Source organism: Gopherus evgoodei, chromosome 7 (genome assembly GCF_007399415.2).
Source record: "Gopherus evgoodei ecotype Sinaloan lineage chromosome 7, rGopEvg1_v1.p, whole genome shotgun sequence".
Taxonomy (NCBI): Eukaryota; Metazoa; Chordata; order Testudines; family Testudinidae; genus Gopherus; species Gopherus evgoodei.
The window spans coordinates 97602283-97614570 of record NC_044328.1 but is presented as its reverse complement, the minus strand read 5'-3'; the positions used below and the strand labels follow the sequence as shown (position 1 = coordinate 97614570).

The following is a 12288-nucleotide window of genomic DNA, read 5'->3' as shown; positions in this document are numbered from 1 at the left end:
GAGGGCTGGACTACAGGTAGAAACAAGGCAGTTTATGTTGACCTAACTATGGAAGTGTTTACACTTAAATTTTGCACCAGCTGACATAACTGCCAGGCAGTGCCAACTCCACGAGCAGCATAGAGTCAAGGTCAACGCAGTTAGGTCGACACAGCGTAGCTACTGCGTTGCTTATGTCAACTGTTAATAGCTTTCAGGAGCTGTCCCACAATGCCCCACACTGACAAGTACAATCGATACAAATGCATCCTCACCAGAAGCATGCCACCGACACAACGAGCAAAGTGTAGACATGCACAACTGATAAAACTACTGTGGCAGCTGTATGCCGATGTAAGTTAGGTTGACTTAATTATGTAGCGTAGTCATGGCCCAAGTCTGCTTTGGTTTGCAGAGAGAAGCTAGCGCTATCCAAAGAACTTGTAAGAGCGCAAGCTTCACAGCAGAAGTTTAGGGAAGCAAAATAAACACATGAAATTGAAACTGATTGAGTGTGTAAATAACTGGCAACACTACATGTTGGTTGTATTGAAAATGATACACCTCAAAGATAGACTTTTTTCACAAAGTGGTGAGTTCTAGGTTTATATCTCACAGCTTAAAGGAATCTCAAGTATCCTTGCTAAATATCTTTGCCTTTGTCACTGATTCATGGTAATTGTACTTTTACCCTTAACTCCCAAGAAGATGGGACCCAGACCTTTCTCTCTCTGGATCTGCTCACTACTGTCTGAAATAACTCCCTCTCCTTGAGAGCTAAGCTCATCGTAACTGGCATAGACAAAACACATTGCTAACTTAGTACCATGAACTCTGCCTGACATGGCTCTGTGAAGACCCAAGCTGAGCTGAGAAGTGTATTCAGGTTTCAGAAACCCTTGTGCATTTGCACATTTTGCAGTAAGAGACCAAAGATTTTCCATTAAATGAAGGTAAGAGTATTTAGTGCACATTATCAAGTACATGCAAATGTAACTTCTTAGCAACTAGCTTTGGCAATACAAAGGTTTGTTACTGTCTGTGCTGGCCTTGGGACTAAACCAACAGTGGCCTGCTACTGCATTTTCATAGTTCCTCCCAGCCCATGGACCAACAGAAACTACCTTATAAACATGCTATTGTCACTGCACCCTATGTATGAATTTTAATTCCATCAGCATCCTTTTAAATGGTCTCCAAAGGGGAAGAATGTATTTCTGTTCAGAAGTCTTACTGGTGAAATTATTTACAAACTGTCTAGGAAATTACTAGAAAAGTACTAGGGTCTTGATTACTCATTGGAATGTGGCCCTTTTGTGCAGAAATGTCACTTGTACTTTATGTACACCTTATCCTGTTTGAATATAGGATGCATTTTCTGTAAAAGGTTAAACTCTTCCTTTAAATCTTCTCCTCCAGTGAGATTTGTGGAGATGAATATGTAACCAATTTGAAGGTTTTATCAATACTTGATTCAGCATTTAAAAAAGCTAATACACCTGATAACCAAATCTATATGTGCTTCTAGGTGGCAGTAGTTGTCTGTCTATAGTAGATGTATTAATGACACACTACAGCAAGTGCTATAACTGAAAGAAGTAAAGCTGCAATGTAATTCTAAACCACTACCCTGCTGGCACTTTTTCATTATTTTGCAATGTCACAAAGGTAGTTTCTTACATTCAAGGAGAGGAAAGAAGAAAAACAGGTTGTCAGTTTTTCAGCTAGAGAAGGAAAGTTCCATACTGCTGTACGCCATGGAATACTGCCATGCAGGGTCAAAGGCAACCACTCTCTGCCAAAAATCACCACTGTCCCTCCACCTGAGCTGATGGCTATCTCTTAAGTGACTGAATTAAAATATTTTTAAAAAATTAACTATTTTCCCACTATAATTATCCTGCCTGCAGACAGTATATGGAGTAGAATTCAGTTCAATTTCATGGAAATCCAGCTAGAAGAAAGTTAAGGAAAATAGTTTTAAGAACACCCCATGCACTAAGTACACCTAAGAATGGCCATACTGGGTCAAACCATAGGTCTGTCTAGCTTAGTATCCTGTTTTCCAACAGTGATTGCCAATGCAGGTACTTCAGAAGGAATGAACAGAACAGGTAATCATCAAGTGATCCATTGCCTGTTACCCATTCCCAGCTTTTGGCAAACTGAGGCTAGGGACACCATCCCCGGCCATCCTGATTAATAGCCATTGATGGACTCCCTCCATGAACTTAGCTACCAAATACACTTGTTCGTAAGCCAAATATTTTTGGTAAAGTGATGCATCAAAGAGCGGGGGTTGGCTTAAAAATGGGTCTACATCAAAATTTGATGATTTAAAACTCTGTGGAATCATTGAATTGAGTATCTAATACATTGTCATTTTGCTTACCTGTAGTGTCTGCAGGCATGGAGCCCTTCAGCTCCTTGTGGCCACGGCTCACCCTTCCCAGCCAATGGGAGCTATGAGAAGTGGCATGTCCCGCCGCTCCCATTGGCTGGCAACAGCAAACCACAGCCAAAGGGAGCCGAGGGGCTCATCCCTGCAGATGCTCCAAATAAACAAAATGTCCCAACCTGCCTGTGGCTTACCCTGATGCAGGGAACCAAAGTTTGACAATCCCTGAAATATAGGGTTGTCTTATGAAAGGGTCATACAGTTTTTGCTATTTTTACCTAACCATCTTGGGGGGTCGGCTTATAAATGAACGGGCTAATGAATGAGTATATATTCTTTTTTGAACCCTGTTATAGTCTTGGCCTTCACAACATCCTCTGGCAAAGAAGGATGGGTTATCTGTGTGTTGTGTGAAGAAATACTTCCTTTTGTTTGTTTTAAGCTTGCTGCCTATTAATTTCATTTGGTGACCCCTAGTTCTTGTGTTATAAGGAGTAAATAACACTTTCTTTCTCCACACCAGTCATGATTTTATAGACCTCTATGATATTCCCCCTTTAGTCGTCTCTTTTCCAAGCTGAAAAGTCCTAGTCATTAATCTCGAATCATACAGAAGCTGTTCCATACCCCTAATCATTTTTGTTGCCCTTTTCTGTATTTTTTCCAATGCCAGCATATCTTTTTTTGAGATGGGGTGACCAGGTCTGCATCCAGTATTCAAGATGTGGGCATACTATGGATTTATATAATGGTAATATATTTTCTATTTTCTTATATATCCATTTCCTAATGATTCCCAACATTCTTGTTAGTTTTTTTTGACTGACACTGCACATCAAGTGGATGTTTTCAGAGAACTATCCACAGTGACTCCATGATCTCTTTCTTGAGTGGCAACTGCTAATTTAGACCGCAACATTTTATATTCCAAGTAGTAGTACAGGTACCTAGCACTCCTTCCTCTCTAAGCACAAACCAAAACTTGGCTTACTGGCAACCGAACTGTCATAGATGTGCCACAAACTATAAACAAATTGAACTACATGTGCAACTCCAAATTTTACCCTATTTAGCATTGAGCCAGGTAGCATTAAATGGCTTGCTACTAGTTGATACCTTTATGCTAGTATTGTGCCAGTTAAGCAGCAGTCACTTCCACTCACTACCATTTGGCTAAATCTATTCCAATAAAGCTCATAAGTACACAAGAAAAATCAGAAAGTAACAAGTGATCAATCAGGCTACCCAGCCTGAGTCCAGCTAAGGGAGCAAAAAGGCTACCCTTCAGGAAACAGGAGGGCAATAGAACATAAATGGTGGTAGGCAATGTGCAAGAATGAAATTAGGACTATGAATCTGAGCAAATAACTAAAGAGTGTTTTTGTTGTTTAAGACAATTGATAGCTGAAGCTGGAAACCTGTGGGGATTTAGGCATGAAGTGGCCGAGCTGCTAGGAAAAATGTATAATGCAGGGGCGGCCAAACTTACTGACCCTTCGAGGCACATATGACAATCTTCAGAAGTTCAAGAGCCAGGGCGGGAGGCACTTGCTGGGCAGGGCTTCAGCTCCACTCCTGCTGAATCCCCAAGACCCCCGTCCCTGCTGGGCAGAAGTCCCTACCCTGCTGCAAGGCAGAGGTCCTGAGCTCCTCTCCCCTCCCCACAAACTCTGGTAGGTGGAGAATGGGGGTGGGGTGTGTGTGTGTCTCTATGAACTTCACTTTGACTGTAAAGAGCTGTATTCGGCTCACAAGCCAGTTTGGCCACCCCTGGTATAATGCTTTATTAAAATCTTTTTTTTTGGACTGGAGAATATTAAATAGTGTACCTGTGTTTGGAAAAAAAGGCTCTAGGGAGTTACTAATCAGTCAGTCTCATTTCTATCTAGTAAATTAGTTGAAAGGATAACTTACTAAAATACCTAGATCATATTAAGATAGACTCCAACCAACAAAGCTTCTCCAAAGAAAAATTGTCTCATTCAGCTAAAAAAAAATTTGAATATCAGTAAGACAGTACTTGAAAGAGAAATGGGTGCTATACTTTGTTTTCAAAAGGCTGTTGACAAATACCCTCCCTGGAAACTAGTGCTAATATGAGATGTGAAGTACCATCCTGAATCAAAAACTGTCTTAGAGTAGAAATGAATGGTAGTGTGGCCAGAGGTTGACAGTGCTGTGATCTGAGGTTCTGTATTAAGATGGGTGGTGGTAATATATTTATAAATGATTGGGACCAGGAAGTGAGAAGCCACATGGCAAAATTTACATATGCCACAATGTTTTTAGGTCAGAAAAGACTCTGAGGAATTGCAGAGGGCCCTAACCATGCTAAGGGAGAGGGCAACATGATGCAAAGTAATGCATGTTAGGAGGGGATTCTTTAAACTATTTATATACCTTACTGGATTGTAAATTAACTGTATCCACTCTAGGGAAAGCCCAGGGCATCTGAAACTGTGAACACTGAAGACCACTGGTGAATGAACAGCAGCAGTCAAATAAGTAAACAAAATGTAGGATGCATAAGGAATGTGACCGAACATTTATGAATGGGTCATCCTCATCTAGACTAGAGGGGTGGTATTGGTTTTCATCTCATCTCCAGAGAGAGAGCAGAATTAGACAGGATTCAGAGACAGGGAAGGAGACTGATTAAGACTGGGAAAAATACATATGAAGAGAGACTAAAAAGATTGTGACTGTTTAGTGAGACATGATAAAATTATATAAATAAATGACAGGCACAGAAAAGAGATCAGAAATTTCTATATTAATAACATCAGGACAAGAGGAAAATCAAAATTGAAAGGTAGCAAATTCAAAGCTGATAAAAGGAAATACTTTTTCACACACACACTGCATCCCTTAGCCAGTGGAACTTGTTGCTGAGAGCGGAGCAGCGTTCAGTAAGAGACTCAATGTTTATGTGGGCTGATGTTCTCATCCTTTCAGCTATGGAGATCTGTCTATCAGGAACGTGTGTCAGCATATCCTTCCTAGCTGGAAAGCATGCCCAAGTCAGTCAGCAGATGGAGCACAACCTGCAGGACCCAGGTTGAGTGGGTAGATGGACAGATGTGTTGGGTGCATCCTAAACCCTCAGGGTGTGTGACGTGACTTGTCCCCAAACACTGGCTCCTGTCTGGTGGGTGAGGAGTGGGACAGAAGCAAAAAACCCTCTCCCTGAGAGGTGTGAAGAGTATAGTAGGTGGATGGGGCAATGAAAGTGCTTACGGCAAAGATAACTGTCCAGACTCTCAACGTGACTGAGGTGCAGGGGGAAACTGAGATATTAGGACAGCATATACAGACTCCATTCACATCCTCCCCCCTGGCTGGGGCTTGGTGGTACAGAACAACTCCAAGAGACAGACCCAGGCTGAGAAAGCAAATCTTAGCATATGTGCAACATGCCTCAGGTGGCAGGTGACCAGGATTCATCACCAAATTTGGTCTGCTGGCTGGATCATTAACTGGCCTGGGCTTGGTACTGATGGGAAGTGCAATGTGAATATTAATCCATGCCCCTTGGAAAGCACTGATGTAACTGCCCACCTGAATATTTTTGTTGGCCTTGCAGTTTGGCTTCACCAGGGTCAAATACTCCAGCCTTCCTGCACACTTTTAGATGGCAGAGGGAGCTTAGCGTACATGGGTGTAGTCTGCGCCACAGCTCCAAACCTGGGATACAGCTACCATTCCCCATTCAGCAGAAATCCCCCCTGCACCATTAGCTCCTAGTCCTCCAACAGAGGGATTCCCCCCTCCTCCGTGCACCTGTATGGCCCATTTAGCACAGAGAACTGTCCATAACTTCCCAGTGTACTTTAATTTCCCATGCCAATAACAAGAGCATTAGGGTTATAATCCCATTCCCAAAGCAGGCCTTGGATTGAAAACCAGAGTGCTTCTGAAAAGGAAGGGGGGGGGGAATGGTGGGTTCCTGAGAGAACTTTTCACCCTGCAACCCCCTAGTGGGAAGATGAGGTATCAACAGTCCTTCTGCTATCACTGGTCTCCTGGACCTTGGAGGGGATTAATACCTAGCTCAACCTTAATACTCCTCAGGATTGAGTTTCCCTCCATCACACTGTAAACCTCCCACCACTGTGGTTCAACCCAAGGGGAAGTTAATTACAAGCCCCACCAGCTGCACAGGAAGCAATGAGGCCTGTAAGGGCCATGCTCTGATTGGCTGCCTATAATAGAGCAATTATGTTAAAGCCTGATCCTTTGGGGGAAAGGAAAGCATGTAGGTGTGGGACCCTGCACTTCAGTCATTTACACCAGTGCAAAGTCCTAGCACATCACAGCAGCAGCATTCTGCACCCTGCTGGTACTGGTGTCAGAGACCACACAGCCCCCTCTTTCTCCAAAGAGCAGATGGTAGGAATCCAGCTGCCTCCATGTTGCATTCAATTGAGAAAGGGATTTTCACACCAAGGCTGGCTGCTTATTTTTTGTGTCTAAATGAGAGCTGCGTGCTTTAGAAAAAAAACCCTGCCTGCCAGTCACTATCAACACCTGAAAATCTGCCTCCCAGTATTTAAACACATTAACAAAAGGAGATCCAAGCAAGGTGAAAGAAGTGCATCTTTTCCAAGACAGCTGCCTGGTGGGAGTGAAGGCATATTTAGGCCTGAGAGAAGCCTGCCATGGATTTTAAATGTCTGGTCTGATAACATTTAACAGCAGAAGTAGAACTGTGTATGTGTAAGAAATTGTAAAATAATAATGTTTGGAAGAAGAAAAGCTAAGTAACTAAAAAGCTAGAAAAGGTTGGTTTGAACTAACACTAAACTTATACTGCCAGGGAAGGGAGTTAGGCTCTCATTTCCATGTTAACACAGATGTATAAGAAAAAATAAAAACTTATTTGTGTAATAGAGGGAAGTTGAAACTGTACTGTCCACTGCTGAAGGCGATTATGATGAAATCAACCTGATGATCTTCCCACTTGTAACTGATCACTACCTGCTGAGTGTTTTGCCTTAATAAAGATTTTAGCTCCATCTGCTGAGTAAATGAATCTCAATCCACCACCACCCAGCCTAGCAATCATGAGAGGACATTAATACTTGAGCTAAAAACAGCCTCTCTGTTGGCTCAAAATCACCAGACTATGCACAAGAAACCACACACTTGCCTGTAAAGGGTTAGCAATGAGCTTACATCAAGTCTGCTCCTTTGTCAGCCATGCAGATTTTCAATGAGTGTATCTGCTCTAGGTGCAAGCTTCTGCCACAACAGGAAAAGGCAGAATGGATCACACTTGGGGTTCATCTACTCCAGTATCTTGTCTCCAAGAGCAGCCAACACCAGATAGTTCAAGGAAAGGAAATCTGCAGTAGGCAGTGATGGGATAACTGCCTCCCTGTAGCTAGAAATTGGCTTGTGTCCTCATTGCTTCCAAAACACCTGCTTATTTTTAATGTCTTTTCTAACTCTGGTTATTCTCATTAACTATGCAAGTGTCTGATATCCTGAATCCTGCAGAGCTTATGGCCTCAATGATGTCATGTGGGAATGAGTTACACAGGCTAGTTCTACATTATCCTGTGGCTTGCTAGTAGTGAACTGTGGTGGAATTCTGTCCCCCATCACTTAAATCTGCAAATAGAAATTGTACATATCTTTTTAAAAGCTATGCTTTAGCTCAACCCTCAGCAATTGGGCTTGATGTAGAAATCACTAGGTGTGGTTCTCTGGGTTGTGAAATGCCAGTCAAATTAGATGATCAGAGTGGCCACCTCTAGTATGAACATTCATGAACAGAGCAGGAGCCTGCAGGAGCAAAACCAACCCAACTGTCACTCACTTGTCAGTTTCTTAGCCCAAAGGCTGACTTGTATTTAGAGTACCCTGAACACAATATTGAGGGGCTCCTCCCGCTCCAGCTATTTGACAGTAACCCACATCTGTAACTCAATGTTTCACAGGGAGGAGGAGGGCTACTGTCTACTGAGCAACCCTGTACCTCAAGGTGTGTGTTTTATGCAAGGGTGGAGTCTTTCTTGAAAGCAAGCAGCATTATTAATAAAACTCATTGCAAGAGCAGCTAGAGGCTAATCAGCTCAGTCTCACCATGTAGGCACTGTGTAAACAATTCTGTATTGTAGGAGCAGCTAGGGACCCCCGGATAGCAACCACTGTATAAACACACAACCTAAAAAGAGGCCCTGCAGTAAAAGACCTATAAAGAGACATGGCAAACAGAAGGCGGCATGATAAGCAACAGTCACAGCATCACACTTGCCTAGTGTTGAACTTCTTGTAGATTGCTCAGCAGAGGAGAGCTTTAAGGAAGGGCTGTGAAAGATGATATAGGTGTTGAATGTTTACAGAAAATACACAAAGAGCTTAGATCCACACATCAACAGTATTTGAGGATCCACACCTTATTTTTGTTGCCCTAATGTAGCCAGATTGATCACCAGCAGCATAAGAAGGCAGTTTTTGGTATGTGTTAGTTGGAGGATAAGGGGATGATGGCTTTACAGATTAGGACAGGGAACTTTTCCCCATAGGAAAAGGGCAGCATAGGACAATGGACAAAAGTGGTGGTGTGAGAGAGGGTATTTAAAACAGGAGTGCAGGAGTGTAGAAAATGGCCTCAGCTGGTCAGATGGGAGCTGTTGAGGCTTACACTATTTCTGTTTTCCTACTCATTTATTCACTAGACTAGATTAGGTAGCTAGATTTGAGGATGACAGGGGTGGAAGCAGCAGGAAACCCCCACCCCCAGGAAGAGAACCAGCTACAATGGCCCACTCAGCAGGCCACAAGGAAGCAAGATTTAGTAGTAGGATGGCTATGAGGCAGCTTTGGATAAGTTCAAAAAGCTAACAAAGTACAAGGGGAGCAGTGGTTGGGAATCACAATGCCCTGGGGGGGAAAAATATCTTCCTCATTCTAATCCTACACCAGCTCAATTGCTGTTTCTTCACTGAGCAGACAAGGCCCTTGTATGTCACCTTCAGACTTCAGAAGTTAACAGGCAAGGTACCTGACTGAGACGGCAACTGCTGTGAGTGTACCTCCACGTACTCATCTGGGAATGCACATCAGAAACACTTCTTGTATCTACACTATTCATGCAGGATCTCACACGCATTTACCCAGCTCAGGAGCTTTTCCTCTTTTGCAACTAGATCATAAGCTACCACAAGCACCTCCTCACCCTGCTTTCCTTGCAGACTACAGATCTGATTATAGAGTGGTGGTATAAGACAGTCAGAGTAGACTAAACTAGATGGAAATAGATTTGTTCGGGCACCTCCAACTCTGAACTTGGCTCATGCCCTTCAAGTTTATCAAGGGACACAGAGCAGCTTCTCTCTTCAGAGGGATTTGACAGAGCTGACAGCAGTAGGGTTGCTGCTGCAGAGATCTACTTACCTCCTTCTATCTTTTTCAAACTGCAACTTCTTCACAAGAGGAAACTGCTGAGAAGCCGTGAGATCAGTGTGTGGCTCTTTCCCCATGCAACATGGACCCTATACAACCCTGACGAGGAAGTTCCACATCAAAGCAGCATGAATAAGGCTGTAAATCCTGCAACAGTTGAGAAATTCCTTCCTACTGTTGCCTCTCAAAGGGTATACCTTAGTCCTAGACAATGCTCAGAGGTGAACTGGAAAGGACTAGTGCATAATGCAATGGCTGAGGAAATTGCCAATTCAGCTATAAATTTTTCCTAGTGTTACTGAGTCCCTACTCCTGCCCAGGGGGACCAGACAGCAAGTGTGAAAAATCGGGATGGGAGTGGGGGGTAATAGGCACCTATATAAGACGAAGGCCCCCAAAATCGGGACTGTCCTTATAAAAATCAGGACATCTGGTCACCCTACTCCTGCCCCTTGTCTTGTCTATTTAGATTGTAATCTTTGTGATAGCTATGTGTATTTACAGTGCCTACCACAATGGAACCTTCACTGTCCTTTGAAGTTCCAGGCACTACTATAATAGCGGCTTAAGTATTTGGTCTTGAACTGTTTCATTCCATAAAATCACTCCCACAAGCTTAGACCAGTACACCATGCATGGTTCTGGTTTACACAAGACACAAGTATACTCTCATCTGTTACAAGTGTTTATTTTGCTGGAAAAAGAGAGGCGGTCAAATGATGCTAAACTTCAGAGAGAAGGAGAGTTACAGGTTATATTCCAAAAATAATATTGGGGCAGAAGAGACGACTCCAGACTGCAGGCTAGAATTAAGGGGAGCAGAATTCGCAATACTACGTTAAGATATAATATTTCATAGTTAACTAAGACTGGTTATTCACCTTTAAAAAAAAAAACCAAACACACTATTAAACAGGCAGGCTATAAACTGAACTGCAAGAGGAAGACAGTAATCCCAAGCACGTCTCCAAAAAAAGAGAAAACTGGCACTGCAACTACTCTAGCTCAAAAGCTGGGCTTAGATTGGGTAAAGGGTATTAGGTCCCAGAGAACAGCAAAGAATAATGGCTCTAGGGTCATGGAAAAATAAAAGGCCAAAAAATTATTTAAAGCAATTTCTGAAAAATAGAAAAGGAAGTTAAGAAGTTACTATTCACTACACTTTGAAGAGAGACAAATGTCCATTAAGAGTAAATGCATTAGCCGTGATCAGTATGCTTTGAAGCCCAGTACAGTTTGACACGTACGATATAGATTTCACGTGCAACAGGAACCCGACGTCCAGCCGCACATATCCTACCTGAAAGATAAAAAGCACAATTCATTCAAAGGCCTAAAGACAGATTTCTGCCCTCAAATACACTCAGGCCACCTTGAGTCTCCTGTACAAAGAAGAGGTGCATTTCCTAGAAAAGAAGTCAACCTATCTGTTCCTGAAAGCCACAAAAATCAACATGAGAAATCTTTAATGGTTATAGCATTAATGAGGTTCCTGTTTCCAAGCTCTGTGTTAACTGGGTCCAAAACCAAAGACATAAAATTGGGCTTCATGTTTACTTCTTGGTCTTGGCTGTGATTTGGTCAAACAAGTTCAGGCTTTTGCTTTTACCGCGAAGAGCTGCTTGTTTATAGAATTCATTGCATTTAGAGAGAAAACCACTTTGTGTGTAATTATACTCCATTTATTGCCTCTGACAGAGGCAACTGTATGGAAACTGACCTCCAAACTCTGGAAAAAAAACTACGATTATATTTGTACAGGAATGGGTCCTTAATGACCAATAACTGAGTTTTGAAAAAAGTTACTCCAGAGCATGTGCAGGCAGCCCTCCCACACTGGAATCCATTTCAAGTTCTTTCAGTTAATAGATTAATTGTCTAGTTTTTAGACAGCCTTCCTAATCTGACCAGTACAGCATAACTCTGAGTCCGCAGGCAGATCTAGTGCTTCTGCTGATGCACATCATTTTTCCAAGCAGCAAAACAAAATTAACTAAACCGATTCTGTTCATAGCTGCTGTTCAGAATTCCTTAGGCAGAGCTAGGAAGCCAACAACCAAGTCAGTTTCACTTTATAGCTGCTTGGCAAAGCAAACACCACAGCAGGGGCTGAAGCAGCAGAATTCTCATCCTGGCCCTTCTCTACTAACAGCCAGCTGGTGTGGCGAGAAGAGAAAGTTCCTTTTCCCAGTAGTTAGAGGGCAAGGGAGTGCCAAGCCAACTGGACCTCTAATAGCCAGAGCCTGATACCGAAGACCTAATGTTCACATGGGGCCCAGGATGGACATCCTGATTAAAATCTCTGTGCCCACCCCCGCTACTGGGGTGATAAGAAGTGCATGGAGGGTTTCCATCAGTACATTGACCTGGTCCTTTACAACAGGCCTGCTCCACCTACTTCTAGGTGGCAGGGAAGATTTTTCCAAGGACAGAGAGTAGTTCTGCTTCTTAGAATGTGCCTAAACAAAGTTTTATAGGAGGCATCTGCTGTGTTGTAGCTA

General features: G+C 42.8%; 1 protein-coding gene across 4 annotated transcripts in view; it reads right to left on the bottom strand.

Moving 5' to 3' along the window:
* Nucleotides 1–12288, bottom strand: part of LOC115655327 (RNA-binding protein 4B-like) — a 35609-nt gene that overhangs the window by 9450 nt on the left and 13871 nt on the right. For 2 of the 4 annotated variants that reach the window (XM_030570661.1, XM_030570662.1), the window contains exon 4: nt 11001–11087. The exons of 1 other annotated variant lie outside the window; for it this stretch is intronic. Coding sequence is in view for 1 of the 3 variants with exons in the window: in XM_030570663.1 (XP_030426523.1) it covers nt 10987–11087 (101 nt within the window). In the remaining 2 variants the exon portion in view is untranslated. Of the gene's footprint in view, nt 1–10459; nt 11088–12288 lie in introns of those variants that run through there. One more of the 4 variants, XM_030570663.1, reaches the window with a different exon arrangement.